This window comes from Lepidochelys kempii, chromosome 8, assembly GCF_965140265.1.
Source record: "Lepidochelys kempii isolate rLepKem1 chromosome 8, rLepKem1.hap2, whole genome shotgun sequence".
Classification (NCBI taxonomy): Eukaryota; Metazoa; Chordata; order Testudines; family Cheloniidae; genus Lepidochelys; species Lepidochelys kempii.
The window spans coordinates 98304877-98324330 of record NC_133263.1 but is presented as its reverse complement, the minus strand read 5'-3'; the positions used below and the strand labels follow the sequence as shown (position 1 = coordinate 98324330).

Sequence of the window (19454 nt, the reverse complement as noted above, 5' to 3'; positions counted from 1 at the left end):
AATTTATAACCTTATAATTCATAAGGCCATGTGATGGGCTATCATCTGAATCTTCCTAAGTATACTTTAAAAGATGCCTCACTGGGGTTTGTTGTTGTTGTGTTGTCTCTTACTCACATGAATATAATACCTCTGATAATCATGTGATTCGTTGCTAAGCAGTGTATGTATTTTGCTGTGGACAGGGAGATAATAGGATATGTTCCCCTTTTCACACTCACCTATTTCATATTGATGCTCATGTGAAAATGCAGTAAAACATTTTAAGCCAAAAGAATCTGCCTGTTTCCAGAACATGTAACACTACTAAATACCAATAACTACTTGAAATACAAAGTAGACTTTTTTTTAAAATGAGGCTAAATCTTTGTCCATCTCCCTAACTCGAGTAAATGTCCGTAGCGTAGTAGGGTGGCTGCCCTATCACTCCCTTTTCTGCTCAAACATGGAACAGCAAGTGCTCCCTGTCTAGTTTCCTCCTCACTGGTAGTTCCACAGGTCATGATGTTGTCACCCTGCTTCAGTGAGAGAGAGAGAGAGAGAGAGAGAGAGACTTGCTAGTGCTAAACTGTGTGTCAGCTCCCTGAAGACTCTGTCAGTTAGCCACCCAAACAAACTCCTCAGGACTCTGCCAGCTGTTACTTTTGCCTTGCAGCTTAACGCTTTGTGTACCCAATTCCCAAACTCCCCGAAGCGTCCACCTGTAGCGTCCATCTCCTGATACTGGACACTCACAGTAATTATCAGGTAAGGTGTCCCCAAAGAGAGAGTGTACACACAGCTGGAAGGTTGCAATTCAGGATCAGATCCTTTATAGCAACACAACACTGTAATCTATTTATGGTGAAAACAAATATAAGTTCATTAGCAAAGCACAGAGAATCACAGATTCAAGTGAGTATTGAGTCAGAATAAAGGAAACAAATGATTACAAATAAAAACAAAAGTATAACATGCTTTCTAGAGTCTAAAACTTAACATACTATAACCCTTGCCTGAAGCATGTTCTTACCCTCAAAGTCTTTCTGCAGAGCTTGCTGGTTTTTCAGTCAGTCCAGGATCCATCTTAAAAACTTGTTAAACCTTCATAAACAAAGGGTGATGATAAGCAGTGGTGTGTCAAGTAGTGGGGAAGTGTTTGGCTTCAGCCTGTGGATCTCTGCTAACCTATTTAGCACTTTCTTTAATAACCTGGAAGAAAATCACAGGTGGTGGTAAATTTGTGGGGAGGGTTTGAGTACAGCAGTCCAGAGGACAGAGAAATCCTACAAAGGGACTCAGAGAGATAAGGAGCATAGGCAACAAATAATTACAGAAGATCCAGTTTGGAAAAATGCTGACTTTCTCCCCAGTTGTATGAGTCTGGAACACCCATAACTCAGTGTGAGGAAGAAACTTTGGAGGTATTTAGATATTTAGTAGAGGCCTGAAGATGATGATAAAGAACAAATCAGAGATGAGTTACAATGTGATATGGCTGTAAAAGTTGCATTTAGGGGCTGGATACACAAAGACATGTCGCAGAGCAGGGAGGTTGACTTGTCTGGGTGTATGTATCACTCTCGGGATGCGGCTCTGGTGTGACCACACCTGGGGATCATTGAGGCACTGCTCTCCCAGAAAGCATAAACCTAGATACATATAGCTTGGCTTCAGAGTTGGACATAAATCTACAGATATTCAAAGAGTGAATATTTTTCTCCTGGAGGGAGAGAAATTATTTAGTGTCATAAGAAGGAATAACTCAATAGTGATGGGATCATATTAAGAAAAGCATCCTGACAGTGAAATTTGTTTGGCTGTGGAATAGTCTCCCAATGGAAAGATCCTTTGCGTGGGATACTTAAAACTAGGCTGGACAAAAATGCTAGGATGTGTACTGTAGGAAACAAGCATATATTGACAGGAGATGGCCTGCTGGGTCCTTTCTGTGTCTGCCTTCTGAGATTCTTGCCCGTCAGTGCATTCATGTATTCGCAGATGCAACACCTTGCTCAGATCATAGGCTCTCTGTGTTGAGAGAAGAATCTAACAGGCTGTGTGCATTCAGCTGAAACTATAGCCTTCTGTATGAGGTTGCCAGGAGTTTTATTGAGTCCTAAACGTTGATTGGCATATTGCATAAATATTCTTAACTATTTTGCTAACCTTGACCCAGACTGGCAGAAACCTGGGGGACAAGGAGGGACTGAGGAGGGCAATGTTGTATTGTTCTACTCTCTCTCCTCCCTCTGTAACTCCTACGTCAATGTTGAATGGACTCCATGGTGTGGAAATCCCAGCAGTTGACATGGGATTTCTTGGTACTGTGACTTCCACAGGAGTGTGATGTCAGGGAGCTGGAGGGGCTGAGGGAACCTGTGATGGACTGAATGGGCACAAGGCTGTCATAGGAGTGTACCTGGTGAGCTAGTGGCTCCATAAAGATCCTCAGATTTTGGGAGCTCAACCTGCTGGTTATTCTGTGAGATGTAAAGCCTGATCCCTCCGCAACTGGTGATGTTTAAGTGGAAACTCCATGATGGGGACCTTGCAGAGTCTGAGATTTCCTACTTCTGATTTTCCTGTGTGGGGGCTGACAGTCTCATATTATATGATTTAATATGAAGCAATTTCCTCTCAACATGAACTACAAGAAAAAGAGATGATTAATGATGCCGTGCCTCTGACATAGAAATATGTAGTTTCACACCGTTTTTTCTGATGAGTAGATTTTTTTCCCCCCTGCAGTTAGGAGACATTGTTAAATGGCTTTAATGCAAGTAATATACTGCCATAAGTCTACTGTTAATTAGGTCATGTATCAAATATTGTCCCAACTAACACTATTGTAAATGGTGGCTTCAGTTTTCCAAAATTCTGTTTTAAATATAAGGAATATAGATACAAGATTTAAACAATGATTTAAGTATCTGAAATAAAGTTAAGCAACAATGAAAAGGGTCTGTTTGTGAGAACATGAAGAAGAAGTGTGTCACAGTTCAGGGTGACTGCATTTGTATTACCCTCCTGTGGTCCACCAAGGGCATCCTCTTAACAAAGTTCCTGGATCCTCAGCTGTCACCTCTCTTGGGCAGCGACCCACATCTCTCTCCCTCCTGACCAGCGGTTTTCCGGGCTGCACAATTCCCTGCCTATACTGTGATATTCCCAGAAAACCAGACTGCCTAAACAGGCCAACGTCTGCACTTTACTTTCTCTGTGAAGGCTATGAACAGCATAATTTCACTCAGTTACAAGTTACAATACAGTTTTTTATAAGCAAGCAATTTATTTTTAAGGTGAAAGGATTACCGATAACACACATTAAAAACAATAAAAGACCGTATACATATGCTAATAAACTTATTAGATGCCATCCATTAGCTTTAGGAGGCCATAGTAGGTCAAATCCTTCCAAACGTTCTGCAACGATTGGGAGTCCCCTTTGGACAGAAGGTCCTGTCCATTTGCCAGATTACAAAGAAGGCCCTGTGTCAGCTTAAATTTAGGCTATTTATTTATAGGTTTTTTTCTTTGTTGGTTTCTGGAGAATTTAATTTGAACTAGTATATGTGAGCCTCCACAAAAGGTGGCACCTCTCTTAGGGGATTGCAACCTGGCTGATTTGCCTCAGTTACCACGCACTGTTTTTAATTCCTGGAGGAGCTGTGATAGCCCTCTCTTATGGAGTAGATCACAATTATACATAAACCATTCATTTTAAACACTGGACTCCAAAAATACTGCATGGTGTGCAATATGTATTACATCCCACCCCCCCAAGGTTAGATACAATCCTGGCCACAATAATACATAAACTTGATATAATAAGGCCATTTAAGGATATTGCAGGAAATTGCCATATCTGTCACAGAGAGATTGTATGTTTAAAATATTTTCTTTTGTGTGGGAAGTTCAAATTTAAAATATACGTCGCTTCAAGTCCAACTTTAGAGAATTCATATCTATATCTATATATATATCTTTATGAATATATATAGATAGATATATAAATTATTGGGCGTTCAGATGTTTAATTGGACTATTATGTCCACATTAGTATATTTAAAGTTGTTAAGAAATAAATGTACAGGTCTAAATTATTGTTTAGGTGGTACATGATTTTGTAATTACAGAGCCAATTAAAGATCCTTCTGTAAAATCATGACACTATAAATTGGGCCTGTCAGCACAAATGATTCTCCATAAGCGTACAGAATGAGACTGCCTCAACTTAGTTAGGCAGACCATCTAACAATTAGTTAAATCCATGTAAACTTGATTTGCCTATTTTCATGTGGAGTTTGTGCATCTATTTAACTAATCTATGAATAACTTCTGGAGACAAAACGAAATAGTCTGGTAGCGAACTGCCAAAAATAGATCCTTACCAGTTTTCCTGAGAAGCTGGCATCACTCTTTATCCTATCCTCCATATTCTGTTTAAGCCAAACATGTGTGGGGGTAGCAGAGGGAGCTTCATGCCAATATTCTTCAATGAGTAAGAAAGGGAACAGCGTAAATAGTACGTTTAGTATATTCCAGAATCCACGGATGCAAAGCAAACTTTGTTTTTTGTTTTAAATCTACTTTTAGGAACAGGTTCCCGTTCCTGTTTATCACCCAACTCCTAGCCAGACTCGGCTAGCAACACAGCTGACAGAAGAGGAACAAATTAGAATAGCGCAAAGGATAGGCCTTATACAGCACCTCCCGAAAGGAGTCTACGATCCTGGACGAGATGGCTCTGAGAAGAAGATTAGAGAGTAAGTTACACAAATTAGTAGTTTTAAGGTGGTGGTGGTGGTTTATTTTTTGGTTTGTTTGTTTGTTACTTTTTTTTAAATTACATTTCTGCAGGAAAGTGGATCTTGGGAGGAGACAACTTTTTTTCTCTTTTTTTGCCTTGTTTTATTCGTCATCTCACTTTCCTTGATTAGCAATGAGATTATATACCCTAGGGTAAAGTAGATGCCAAAATACCACTGCAAAAGCAGTCTTCCCCATCCCTACTCAGACCACATTATCCCATTCCTTGAATCCCTCCATTGGTTGCTTCTAACAAACTAAAACTCCTATTTCTCACTTACCTAATCTTGTCCCCAAAAACATCTGTGTTCCTCTCTGCCCTTATTCCCCACCTCCATGCTGCTCCCAGTCCTTTTGGCCTTACTGATCCTTCTGTCTCCTTTTTTGCATTTCTGATTTCATGCTTTCTACCGTGCTGTACCCCCTCTTCCTAGACAGGGTTTCCTGTCTTCTACCTAGCTCTCTCCCTTATTCCTTCAAATCCCTTCCTTTCAATCACTTCTTAATACATCTAACCTCCATTCTTCTCCCATCAAGAATAATCACAGCCTCTCTCTCCTGAATTGTTGTCCCATGTTTTGTTTATCTTGTTTTATTGTTTATAAGATTATAAACTCTTCAGGGCACAGACTGTGTCTTAGCTATGCTTGTAAGACATTCTGTAAATTTATGGTACCATATAAATATTTTTTAAGAAACAATATATTTATCTTAATAGTTCCATTAGAATGAATGGGAAGTGTCAGGCTGCAATCATTCTCCTGAGTTTTGATAGTAATAAGGAGGTTTCGCTTTGCTCTTTTCTGAAGCCTGACTGCCATAAGGAAATGTACAGCTTTTTTTCCAGGCCAAGTAGTGGTTTTAAGGAACATTGTTTTCCATGCACCACTATCACTGAAGTTTTCCTATGCCTTGTCCCATCCCTCTAATAAGTGAGCTAAAGACAGGTTTGAAAAGTCTTCAGTGGTGAATCACTAGGGCTTTGATTTTTGAGCTAAAAGTCTGCTTGCTATAGCAGGTAGTTTCGTTAAGTTTCAAGTACTGAGAGAAAAATGGATGTATTATGGTAGATGTCTCTTCACCTCAGTTACAGTAACTTGATCATTTCTCCAACAAGTCAAAGTGAACTTGACCTGGTCTAGTAATCTCATGGAAATACTATGCTACTGCGGAAGGGCCAAAAGTTTAGACTTGAACTTGGTTCTTCACTCCTAGCTTGGTAGAGAATTAGAGTGGCTACTCCTGGCGCTACAGAAAGTATTCTGGTGCCTTGGTGGTTCCCAGCAATTTATACTGGGACATGGAGATTGAGCGTCTGTCCTCCAGGCATAGGGCAAGTCTCAAGAGACTCCTGTTGATTGATTGGAAGAACACCCTGTGATTCAGGCTCATGTGCTCTGACTGGGCCTAGATAGAACATTGAGTCAATGGCAAAGTAACCGCAGCACAGCTGTCTTGGGCACATTTGATTGCAGCATGCTGGAGTGAGTCTGTGCTCCTGATTTCCCTTCCAGATGAAGCAGGCAGACAACAGTCCCTTCATGAGGAGGGAGGTGCTGAGTCAAGAGAGGGGCCTGGCCTAAACATAAAAGTTGCATTGTTTAACGACAGGTGTGATTTAAAAAAACTGATTTAGTTAAACAAGTGCAGCTTTGTGTGGACACTGTTTTAAGAGTGTTTAGTTTAATTTGATTATAATCAGATTCTCACATAATCCCATGATTCCAGGAGCTCTGGCTTTAAAAATAAACGCCAGATAGCACGAGATTCACAATAAAATCATGGGAGTTGGCAACATGGCAAGCTTATGTCGCTAGAAAGCACCGTTCCAGAGCTTTTCTTCCTTGAAAGCTGTGTTCTTCAAAATGGCGACATCTGCCACTGTAAATCATTCCAAAATTTAAAAAAAAAAAAGGAACTGCACCTAGGAGTGTTCATGTCAGAATCTCTCACAGAATCGGTTGAACTGAGCGGCAGCCTTTTCAGTTATGGCACAGAGCACAGCAGTGATTGTGAGTGCCTGAAGGAAATGGCCTGTGGGGGGGAGATGGAGACCAGGGGAATTACAGTAGCTGTGGCTTCTTCAGTTTTGAGGGCCTTTTTACATTGATCAAACAAGTTAGTGTTTGATAGAGTCAAATCATCCTGCTGAGGGCTATAACAGCACAGATCACTGGAAACTGAGCTTGCATTCAGCATCCTCCTAATTTTGTTGGATGGGAGGGCGGTGTCCCTCTGCCCACATGGATAGATTACATGGAGTGAGGAGTTGGGATAAAAAGCATTACTGTGCCAAGATGTGCCAGAGTCTAATGTCATCCACATGGCAGCTCTGTGGGATTTTAGGGGCATAGCATCGAGAGCTCTCCCAAGAAAGCTAGTGCTTATATGGGGCTGGGGGAAGTGAGGTAGTGGCATAGAAGAATTGCCTTCTTCAGCACTTCTTCCTCGAGTTTGCAAATTGTTTGTCCCCTCCACATGTGGACATAGAGGGATAATTTGGCCTAAATGTTTTTGTCCCATAGTTTAACTCTGAGAACCTTGGGTTTTTTTTAAAGTGAAGTTATGATTAATATTTATAAGTCAACTACTGCAAAGAGCTTCTTACCTAGCCATGTTACTTATTCATTTTAAAGTAGAAATAGCTTTGGCTGGCTGGAGAAGTCCACTTTTAAAAAGCATTAAAGAATAGGTAATAATAGAATTGTTTACTTACATAGTGCCATTGTAAGGCACAGTCCTTCCCAAGTAAAGATGACAAGGTCCTACCCTTTGGAGTTTAAATTAAATATGTGCAACAGTGGTAACTGAGGGGGAGGGGAAGAGAGGCAGCCATAAATTGTGAGAGTCAGACAGGTTGTCCCATTAATGAGATCTGAGGACGCGCAGTACCGTGCAGGAAGTACACTACCTCGAGCAAGCTCAGACCGTAGTGTGGCCATGCACTGCAGGTCACACATGGTGTGTTTTCACATGTTTCTCATTGTCTAAGTTTTATTTAAATTATTTTATTTATGGGAGGGGCAGAGGGAACACTGAAGAGTTTAATTCAGCCTTTTAGTTTTCAAGGTTAATCTTTATTTTAATTTTTGTTATCATAAATGGTGTTGGGCATAGGATTAAGGAGAATTGTTAGGTTCATTAACGTAAAATGTATTCAGATGTTGATGTGATAATAAACTTATCCCGGTGCTTTCCTCCAATAAACAAGTTTCATAGTGGCAGGGGAAGTAATACTGCTGTTTAACTTTCCAAAGCGATGAGTATCTTAACATTTCTCCAACTTCTTTTTCCTCAGATGTGTGATCTGTATGATGGACTTTGTTTACGGGGACCCTATCCGATTTCTGCCATGCATGCACATTTACCACCTGGACTGTATAGATGACTGGTTGATGAGATCCTTTACATGCCCCTCCTGCATGGAGCCAGTTGATGCAGCACTGCTTTCATCATATGAAACTAACTGAGCCAGGGTTTTGCCTCTGACCCGTCAAGGAAACCATCCATTTTAATGGGTTTGATCCTTTGTCATTCAGCCCAAAGAGCCAGGGATTAGGAATTAAGATCATGCACAAAAAGTACCTTTCCTAACAATTCCTGAATGGCTGCAGATATTGGAAAAACACGTAATATTTTAGGGAATATAGAAAAAGTAGGAAGTTATTTTATGTAAAGCCTTGACCCAGTGTTTAAAAACATAGTTGTCCTTTAACACCTGTTCTTACACACATACATAGGAATTGTATAAAGTGCTATAAAAACTGTAAATGTTCAAATTGAGTCTATCAGATTTTCTTAGGAGCAAGATAAGGATATTTTTTCCTAAAATAAAGTAACAATTTTTGTTCTGATTCCTTTCACAAGTTCCTGGTATTTGGGTCAAGGCTTTATTAAAAGCTATATTTTATAACACTGGCACAAAGAAATAGTTTTAAGCTTGTTTGCACAGTTCTTTTTTTTTCCATTGGAAATGGAATCCATTGCCTTAGGTCTTTTTAAATAGTGTATTGTTATCGTTGGGCTGGCTCTACGCTTGAAATCCAGTTTATTTATAATCTGTTAAAAGTGCTATATTTTGTTTGCAGTTAGGATTATGCAGAATTCAAAGTGATCTCCTAGCCTGTAAGCAAATGGAGATGCACAGTCCCTTTTCTGTAAGTGACAATTCAATGCAAGGATGCAAAACAAATCTGACCGTTAAATTTTGTTTTACCCTTTTCTGTTTGTTTTTCCTTAATTTGCTTCAGTTTTGATCAGACAATGATGCTTAAATTTAAGTATCAACATTTTTGATGTATCATGTTACAAGTGGACCACTTCTTCAGGACAAGATGAAAGTGGAGCCATGGTGATTAAACTGTTCAGAACCATTTATTTCCCTTCTTACAAAATTCATGTCAGTGTTGATTACTTCTCTTGCTGTACCTCCACCCCCAAATGTCTTACACAATAGCAAAAGGGTACTGCATCTCTCCTTCCTGTAGCTCTTCTTAGGTTATTGAAATTAAAAATAAACATACCGTATCTCAGTCTCTGAATGAAATGTATTTGTTAAGTCCCACTGGTGGACATTTCAGATATAAGAACTGTATTTCATGTTTTGCACATAAATGTTAAGTTCATATATAAACACAATTTCATTGTGATCAAGCGGAAAAAATAGTACAGCTAAAGTAGGAGCGATACAAGTGTCTACAATTCTGAAGCAGAAAAGGTACATGCTTGGTAGAAACAGTCTAGGAAAAATTGTAGCTTTGAATCTTTGTATCCGTTTAGCATGTGTTTATTTTTTTCTTAAATGTACTCTACTGCAGTGGTCCCCGAAGTGTGAGGCACGTGCCCCTAGGGGGGCACAGAGGAACATTCAAGGGTGGCACGGTGGGGGCCTGGGCCAGCCCCCACAGGGGGCAGGGAGGGAGCACAACTCTGCCCCCAGCCCAGCTCCAAGCTCTTCTGCTAAGACAACTGTGCAGTAATGGAGGGCAGGCTCAGACAGATTCCATTACTGGTAAGGGGGGCAGGGGCGGAGACAGGAAAAGTTTGGGCACCACTGCTCTACTGTGACTTTTATACACTCTGTGCAAAGCTGATAGACTAAGATTTCTCACTGTAGCAAAATGAGATGCAGTCTGAAGTTAACCAGAATGGATAAGGGAACATTCTTGATTGTTCTGTGTATATAGTTTGAGTGCTTGATGTAACAATTTATATTTAAACACACAAGTACTTTGAAAACTGTGTGTACTTATAATATAGACCAATTATATGTCATTAATGATTTTAAAAAGTTGGTCAGTAGACTGCAGAATCAACATTTGTTGGTTTATTTATTAGCCCTGCAGCTGAAAGCTACACACTGTGTTGTAGATGAATTCCATAGGTAGTCAAAAGCAGTTCAGAACCATCTACAATACCAGATTCATTGAAATTGTTACGCATTGTCTGATTTCCCCCGCCTTCCCTTTTATGAGAGAGACAGACACAGACTGACTTAATTACATGAAGCAAATCTGAGAGGAAAGACCTGAAGTTGTGCGATGTTCTTGGTGGCAAATCATTGTTCCTTTTTCTTATCAGTGTGTGTGTGTGTGGTAGTGGTGTTGTAACATCATAATGTCCATGTTTGTCAAGTATTCTAGTCAGATTTTTCCTTTTGCCTTGATTTTTAAAATTGGCAAATGAACAATTTTTAAACATCTTTTTCAGGTTGGTATTAGTCTGTCTATTATAAGATGATGTGATTATCGAAGATTTGGCAGGAGCATTGAAATGACTGTTTATCGAGCTGAATGGTTTTCCAGGCACTTTGTATTGTTGAACTTTTAACACTGATGTACAGTGTTAAGAGAAACAAACGTATGCTTTCATTAAATTACTTGTTAAATAAAATTATAACAGAAGGTGTAAAGGGCTAGAGTTAGAATTGATTACACAAGAACATTCCAAAACCAAATTTTAATTTAAAATGTGTAAATATAATGAATACATGAATAGCTTTTAAACCTCTAGGTGCAATGCTGTTGCATAATAGACTTGCATTTCCATAACTAAAGTTCCTTAATTCATATACCCAAAATGAATATAAGTAATTTACTTAAGCCCAGGAAAAAATAGTTTCAAGAGAACTGTGTAGACTGAGATTGTAGATCACTTGGATTCTAGCCCCAGGTCAGAAATTACTTCCTTTGTGACTAATTCCCCCATCTGTAAAATTAGGATAATACTCGCTTCCTACTTTGCAGGGGTGTTCTGAATTAATTATTGACACCTCAAATTCAAACACGTTAGACAACTTGATTGCAACACAGTTGTTTCCTAACCTACTTACAACTGCAGATCCATCTGTGGTGTAGCATAGATCTTACCAGTCTAGATCAGTTTTGTAATTCTGATATGGCCACCTCTTTTAACCTGTTTCCCTGCTGTGGTTGTATTTTTAGGGTAGACAGGCCCTTAGTATTCATTATAATGCTTTTCATCTTCAAGGCACTTTGCACACATTAAACTAAGTATAATTAAGCATGATTTTTAAATCCTTTAAAAATCTTTACCTGAAAAACTGTACTAGTAAAATACTGAACTTGTAAAAGCAGTTCACCACTAAAGGAACTTTGGATAAAAATAGTCTTTATTGTTTTAAAGCATCCCTTAACAATTATACTATATAATACATGTGATTCACTATGATACCATAAATGCTTTACAAAACTTAATTGCACTAACATTTTATAAAATATTGGGTGCTCAATTCCATAGTTGCTATAGATAAATAAACACACTATTAGAAATGTTGAGTGTTATTGGTGGTATTGTTTTAATCCTTTCACCTATAAAGCCAGCTCCCTTAGTACTGTTAGCACAGCTATGTAGGCCTCTGAGGGAAGAGAAGTTAGATAATTCTAAATGTTAAAATTTTTTAATACATACAATTATGATTTTAAGGTACCAATATCTTTCAACCTTTCTGGATTAGGAGCAACTGTCCCTTTGGAAAGATGACAAGCCCCTTTTCTAGTGATGTAAAGCACAAATTTCTAGCCCAAGGGATTACGAGATATCAGACCTTAAACATGTCAGTGATGGTTTTTTTCTTTTTTTAATGGCAGATGTTTGAAACGGCTGAGAGGCTTTGAATGTTACATTAAGTCCTGGTGAAGATGGAGTAGTGGACAGAGTGCAGGTTAGGTGATAAACTGTATTTAACATGCACTTTTGATCACATGGCTATCACTAATACATGCATACAACCGTATGTGTGCATTAGATTCATTCCTTGAAGAGATTTCTCTTCAACAAGCAGTTGAATGTCAGAGAAAGCTAACACATGAGAATGTTTCTTATAAAATCTATAACTGTTAAGACATCCATAGAACAGTCCTGGATTTAATAGCCAGAATAAATATTTGTTTTAAAAGATTAAATTCCTTTTACACAGAATTTTAGTTTTGGGGGGAAATTGTGGATATGGTTGTGTGCTAATCATTCTTAACAAGCTGTCCGCTGTTAAATCCTATTCCAGGATCAGAAAGTGGGGCCTTTGACTTTCTGCAGATGAAATGCTTAGTTTATGCTTTTTGATAAAGGGATTAATGTAAACATTTTCTTTTAAAGTATACTTTTGATTTATGTAGAAGAAATAGCTGGATTTGCACACTGGCAGCAAATTTCTGATGACTTCAACTTTGCATACAGGCTTAGAGCGGACAAGCATAAGCCACAGAGAAAAACCGTAGAAATTTAGAAAATACATTGCTTCATTATCTGCAAATATAGGAGATTGATGATAACTTTAAAGATAATTGTTATATCAGGCAATCCTGTTGTACTGGGAAGGCGCTTAATTACATTAAAATGGTTTATTATGATTTCTGGTTTAGAAGGAAGTTCAAAATTATAAATCATTAAGACAGTGCAAGTTTAATAGATCCATACTGCCAAGGAGCCAGGATCCCCTTTGGGAAAAGACACGGATGGCTCTAGCTTCCTGTGGATCCCAGCAATCCACCAGATGTGGGGGTATGTCCTGTAGCCTTTGATTGAAAATCCCAACTTGTGGGAGGAGCTCCACAAAGCAATCCTAGATTTGCTCGTCCATAGACAATTTGTGTGGGTTTTTCCTGTGGGAGAGGAGGATCTTTGCCATGTGCAGTTGCTATTTTAAATGTATGGTTTCCTTTCTGAATTGTTCAACTTACAGCCTGGATGTTTGAGCTGAGAGTGGGGAGACCTGAGTACTTTTGATTCCCTCTTGATCACACAAGCCAATGGTCAAGTCCCTTACGCTTTTTGCATTTCCTTTTTATCCAGTCCATGAAATGGTGTTGGCTCAGAAATGCAAAATGTATGAGCATATGTATCCACACACATTTTTATAGTGCTAAAATCTAACCAACTGAACACTTCAGGTTTTCTATGCAACAGCGAAAGTCCTCTCACTACAAATAAGAAATGATAAGCTAAAATGCATAGGTCTGTAGCTTCAACAGCTTGCTTTTGCAGAAGTTTAATAGATATTTAGCAATCATTCTAGGCAGTAATATCTCAGTCAACACTGTGGTGTTTGAAATAGAACTTTCACAATATGCTCAGTCTCATCTTCTCTACAGAAGGATACTGGCAACATCCCTCAGGGTTTTTCCACTGTTTCCAGTAGTTTTGTCATATTCCAAACTTATCTCTAAAGTTATGAAGAGACAAAGATACAGTGTAACTGTGTGGTTGCTCTGTTTCCCTGTTTCTCTGTAATTAAAAAAGCAGGTCTTATTGAGTTGGAGGAAAAAGTCAATTTTAAGGTATGACTCATATTTTGGTAGAATTATAATAACTGGAATTAAGTGGTAATTGTTAAATTTATTTTAATATAATCACATAGAATAGAAATTCCAGAGTGTGGAAGTATGTCTTCCCAAAAATTGTGCTGTATTCCACATAACTTTACTTTACAGTAAAAAAATAAACAGGGGAAGTTCATAGAGCTCCATGGTTTTCATCCAACTCTAGCCTAGACATGTAGAATAGCACTTTCCATCGTCAAAGTCAATAGTGCTAGCAGCGTCATGTATGTGTGGGTGGCAATCATCAAATGCTTCACTAGTGCTCATTGTACTAGATGCGGCCAATAAATATCTCACCTAGGGTGGCTAGAGAGTGGCCATGTCATGAGACTGCAGTCACACAAAAGGCTATGCCAAAGGCATATAGTTAGGTTGGTTTTTTAAAAAAGCAGCTGCAAGTAGTGACAATACCAAAAAAATGTTGGGTAGAGACTTTTTTTTTTTTAATCCAAAGACCGGAGACATTTGCTACTGTTAACTAATGTAGGGTAGCCACTGTCCAAAGGAAATTAACTAAAAATATACAGACTGCTGTTGGACTTACCTTGTTTTGTGCTTTCCCTGTAAAACAAGGGCCAGTAACCATGAATGCAGTGAAATTTACCAAAATACATAGTTTTGAATAATCATTTTGTCTTACAGTGCTAGCTAGTAAGCTGCGGAACAGAATATAATGGAATTATCCCAATCCTGCAGAAATATTGCTGAGTGGAGAAGGAAATCCCTGAAAAATGTTACCAAAATGGACTGCAGATTTCTTTTAGCTCTCTTTCTGTTCATAAATCTTAGAGCAACAGTGATTTACTGAACATCCGTTGAAGACAAGAGATTTGTGTGAGGCTATTTTTCGTTTTGTTTCTGCTTTTTTTGTTTTAAAGCCATTCTAGAAGCACAGTATTTCCAAAAGTTAAAGATTTATTTAAAATATTTATACCTTCAAAACATACATCACTCTTTCATTCATTCTCTAACAGAAGGAGGTATTTCTATTAACACAGACTAGAAGAGAGCCAGGTTCATTTATACTATCATCTCGCCAAAGCATTAGGAAAGTTGATCATATATTACAGAAATGTTTCCCTCCCCATCCCTTGGATAATGGGTGAGAGAGAAAATGGGTGAAACTACATTGTTTTTCCCACTACATCTTCCCGGTGATCCATAGCTAACACTTGCATCTTAAGTGGACTACTCCTTGTGCTGCAAGGTAGCAAAATGTTAAGAAACTGTACTGCAGGACTCCTGAGAGATGGACTTTTAGCTGGACTGCAGAGGATTGTTTGCTTTTCTGCACAGCATAGGGATGATGATTTTCATGGCATTTCTTGTTCAGCATATGTCTACACATTTGAAAAGTAATAAGCAACTGGAAGTAGAAGAGCTGTATGTTTAAAGCAGGACAAGAATCTTTTGATTATGTACAAACACGTGGCAGTGCTGAATCTGTGCTTTTTCTCATAACTACTGATACATAATATGTAGATAGTACAGCTGCCCCAAAGTGTAGTAAAAAGAACCTAGGTGCCACAAGTACTCCTCGTTCTTTTTGCTAATACAGACTTAACACGGCTACAACCCTGAAACCTTCCACCAAAGTGTAGTGTATAAGTGAGTATGTGGAACTGGGAAAGCCCTTTCTCTAGAAAAAAGAAAATAGATAGAGATCTTGTAGATGTTTGTCTCTGTCTGAGGGGTGGGAGCAAATGCGGTTGTATCACGGAGCTTGGCTGTAGACAATGGATCATGTGGTGTGGTCCGGATGAAAGCTGGAGGCATGTAGGTAGGCATGGCGATCAGTAGGTTTCCAGTATAGCGTGGTGTTTATGTGACCATCGCTTATGAGCACCGTAGTGTCCAGGAAGTAGATCTCTTGTGTGGACTGGTCCAGACTCCAACGAGAGACTGCTGAATTGGAATTAATTTGCAAACTGGATACAATTAACTTAGGCTTGAATAAAGATTGGGAGTGGATGGGTCATTACACAAAGTAAAACTATTTCCCCATGTTTATTTCCCTCCCTTTCCCCCCCGCTGTTCCTCAGACATTCTTGTCAACTGCTGGAAATGGCCCACCTTGATTATCACTACAAAAGGTCACCCCCCTCCCCAAGCTCTCCTGTTGGTAATAGCTCACCTTACCTGATCACTCTCGTTACAGTGTATATGGTAACACCCATTGTTTCATGTTCTCTGTGTATATAAATCTCCCCACTGTATTTTCCACTGAATGCATCCAATGAAGTGAGCTGTAGCTCACGAAATCCTATGCTCAAATAAATTTGTTAGTCTCTAAGGTGCCACAAGTACTCCTTTTCTTTTTCCGGATACAGACTAACATGGCTGCTACTCTGAAACCTCTCTAGAAAAGACATTCTTGCCTATGGTTTTAATAATGGAAGACTTTTGCAAAGGATTTCTTTGTATTTGTTTTTAAGGGTATGAGTTGAACATTCTTAACCAATCAGCATGGTGGAAAGGGATGGGTCTGTGCCCTGACCTATTAATTTGCATTGGGAAACAATTTCATTTCTTCTCTAGGGGAAGAAAAGGCAAATTATAAACTGCCTGATTTCCCTTCTCCTGCAGGGAAAAATCCTGCAGGAGGGGGTCAGAGAGGTAGGACCATTCTTCTTTGAGGTTCACTTTTATAGAGCTTCCTACAGAACATCCTCTTTGGGGGGTGGAGCTGTGGAGTTCACAGGGCCTTCCATCAACGTGGAGCCTGGCATGCAAGAAGGGACTCCCTCACAGTGCAGGCAGGAGCCTGTCTGCAAAAATGGCTCTCTCTCCTCTTACTCCATACACTGAGAGCAGAGTTGCTGAAGGAGCCCAGAGGGTAGTAAATACAACTTAAAGCTGTGTTAACTCCAAACTGGACTTTTGTGCAGAAATCTAGCGTTCTACAGCAGACATTGCCAGTTTGAGGTGCTCTGAAATCTCTATAGAGCACCTTCCTCTCAGATTTGCATCTATGGAGAATGAAGGCAGAGGGGGGCAATGAGACTATTGATGCATTGCTCCCTCTTGTGGCAAGAAGGAGATCTACACACAGGAGTTGCTTCAGCCCAAACCTTTTACTATGGAAAACGTGTCTAAAGAATCTTTTTAAACATGAAAATGGCAGCTACATGAACCATGATTTCCAGGAAAAGTTTACTATCAAATTAATTTTGTACACCTGAACAAATAGTGGAATAGTAGTGCATTTCTTAAATGGCCTTCAAGGACTTCTGCTTTACATACAATATAAACTTCAAGTCACGTTTGTTCTGGTAAGCGCTGATGGGCTTGGTTCCCAAGACCCTCTGGTCATTTTTAATTTAGCCTAAGGAGGATAAATGATCCATTCTTCCACTGTATTCATCATTTGCTTTTTTCTAAAATCCTGGCTATACTGTAAATTATCCAGCCTCAAAACATGATAGAATACAGACTAAAAAAATTTTTAAGACATTTCCATAATCGAGAGAAACTTCTTAATGTCTTTACTAGCAAGTTTGTTTCAGCTGCTAGAATATTATTGAAGAGAAAACCTGATAAGAAGATCTTTGTACGAATAATGAAATGCCTGAGATTCAAAAGCTTCTGACTTAATCTGGAAGACTGAATTTTCTCTCACCCAAACTAAACTCAGAGATAGGAAAAAGTGTTTCTTTCATTCATAACCAGGTCGGATCAAAACCAATAAGCCTTCTTGTTTGGTTATCCCATTTCATAGCCTAGCAAATATGTAAATTTAATAATATACACAAATTAAAAATTAATTACAAAGATAAATTACAAGCCACATTTGGAAAAAGAAATACTTTGTAAAGGGGTTGGGGAGGGGGGCGGGGGAGAGAGAAGAGATTGTTTTGTTTTTTGCCAGACTGTCACCCTAGATTCAAAATCTTTTACGTATCCCATGTAATATTTTACATGTTCTGGTCTCTCCCACTGATTTAACAGAGAAGGGTGATAATGTTTCAGAGTTTGCATACAAAGACACCAAAGAAGAAATGGTTAAGACACTGCTGAAGCTCCAGAATGTACTCCATTTTCTGAGACAGATTTGGCTTGGTGCAAGGCAGCTTGAATTCTGAAATGTGTTCTTGTTTCCATGGAGTAATTCTTGTAATTTTGTCTAAAACAAAAAACAGATCCATTCTGAGCATCATATCATTAAATATTTTCTAGTTATTTTTACTACACAAAACAATTACAGACAGCAAAAAGCCTTTCTTCAGTTTCCTTTGTTGCGGTCTCTAAAATATAAGGCCATATGTGCTTGGCAGAAAAATGCAGCTCTTTGTTCTTTTATTTGTAGTTCTAGTGTCTGGCACCTACCAGGGAAAATACAGCTTAATAAGAAACTGAATCTGTTCCACTCCTTGAGAATGCTCTGTCCATATTAAATATCCATGATGTCAACTTAATCTATTCCCAGAAATTAGATTTAATTTTTTTTTATCTGGTTGACTGAACTTTATGATTAGTCATCTTCATGGGATTCCCCCCACCTCACCCTTAATTTTAATAATAATAGTCAGTGTGGGGTGCGGACAGGTACTTAACCATTTTACTGCAGCCACGTGAGTCCAGGAACAACAGAATGTGAAAGTGAGTGCACTGTTCACAGGTAAGAGAGAAAGGATGAAAATTTGATTAAAAAATTCTTTTAGTTTTAAAAATGTAGCATAATGCAGGGACAGGACTTTTTTAAGTGCCTAAATTTTGACATGTAAACCATGGAAGGAGTGGTGATTGTGTGCACTTGTTTTCCATGCTACAGTTTCTTCTGGGCACTTCAAATTCTTATCTCCAACTTATTTGCTGAATTTACAAAATAATAATTTAGTAAACAAACAAAAGGCTACACAAGAGAGAGCTGAACCATCCAGAAGAAACAAACGGATGCTGGAGATCTCTTGGCATGGAAGCTACTCAGAGTAGAAACAACATGTCATTCTCTGATACGAAACCACAAGAGCAAATCAAACCATTGTACAATTGAAGTGCTACAAAGGTACGTGGCCCCAGCCAAAGCACAGAAGGCAGAAAGCTGAAGACCAGTCCAACTATGTTATTACTTAATGACCTTTAAAAAAAAAAAACACTTTGTAAAACATGCCACAGAAAAGGTGAACCAAGATGAGGCTACAGTTGAACAGAAATGTTTTAAGACACACAAAAACGATAAAGGGAGCAAATCCAGCTCCCTGTCCCGAGACAAGCCTGTTGGCAGGAGCATCAGTGCAGTGTGTACAGGGTGATGAGCGGGCCAGCTGATCTGGGGCTAGGGGAAGAGGGGGAGAGGGGGAGTTGGGCTGGGATAGCCTTCATGGAGCAGCTCCACAGCATAGGGGAGACAGGAAAGAAAGGATTCTAGCCTCCTCCGCATATGTCCTGTGCTGGCCTGGGGATTTGTCCCTACAGCATAATATTATGTTCTAAACAGTGAGGGCAACCTGAATTGAAGTTTTTCCATTTCCCCTGTCAGTTAAAGCCCAAAGACAGTGCCCACAGTGGTACAAAGCACAGATCCTCTTTTGTAGGTATTAACGTCTTTACTCTTACAGGAGAAACAGAGAACTTATGTTCTGGCAGGTGTCAGACCATTTTAATTTATTTAAAGAGAGTTGTCATTTTTATACTACAGATGCATGTTAATTATTTAAAAACTCTTAAACAGTTTATTTTTAAAAGCATTTCAATTCAGCTTCATTCAGTCCTATCACTCATGGGAGTATGGGACCTAGAAATGGGCAGTTTCTATCAGAAAGCTCTGAACTCCAAACCTATCAAATCACTCTGCTGCTTAGCTTAACAATGTAACAACTGACACAA

At 39.0% G+C, this 19454-nt stretch overlaps 2 protein-coding genes across 3 annotated transcripts in view; one reads left to right on the top strand and one right to left on the bottom strand.

Moving 5' to 3' along the window:
- RNF11 (ring finger protein 11) overlaps window positions 1-15925 on the top strand; it is a 44651-nt gene extending 28726 nt beyond the window's left edge. The window contains exons 2-5 of one of the 2 annotated variants that reach the window (XR_012160491.1): window positions 4579-4748; window positions 8090-9142; window positions 11901-11974; window positions 14271-15925. Coding sequence is in view for 1 of the 2 variants with exons in the window: in XM_073357751.1 (XP_073213852.1) it covers window positions 4579-4748; window positions 8090-8261 (342 nt within the window). In the remaining variant the exon portion in view is untranslated. Of the gene's footprint in view, window positions 1-4578; window positions 4749-8089; window positions 9324-11900; window positions 11975-14270 lie in introns of those variants that run through there. The other variant, XM_073357751.1, reaches the window with a different exon arrangement.
- Window positions 15926-17199: 1274 nt separating this feature from the next.
- The window catches only part of TTC39A (tetratricopeptide repeat domain 39A), a 67597-nt gene continuing 65342 nt past the window's right edge, over window positions 17200-19454 (bottom strand). The window contains exon 18 of the mRNA XM_073357750.1: window positions 17200-17751. Within this exon, the coding sequence (XP_073213851.1) occupies window positions 17631-17751 (121 nt within the window). The 3' untranslated portion in view covers window positions 17200-17630. The remainder of the gene's footprint in view (window positions 17752-19454) is intronic.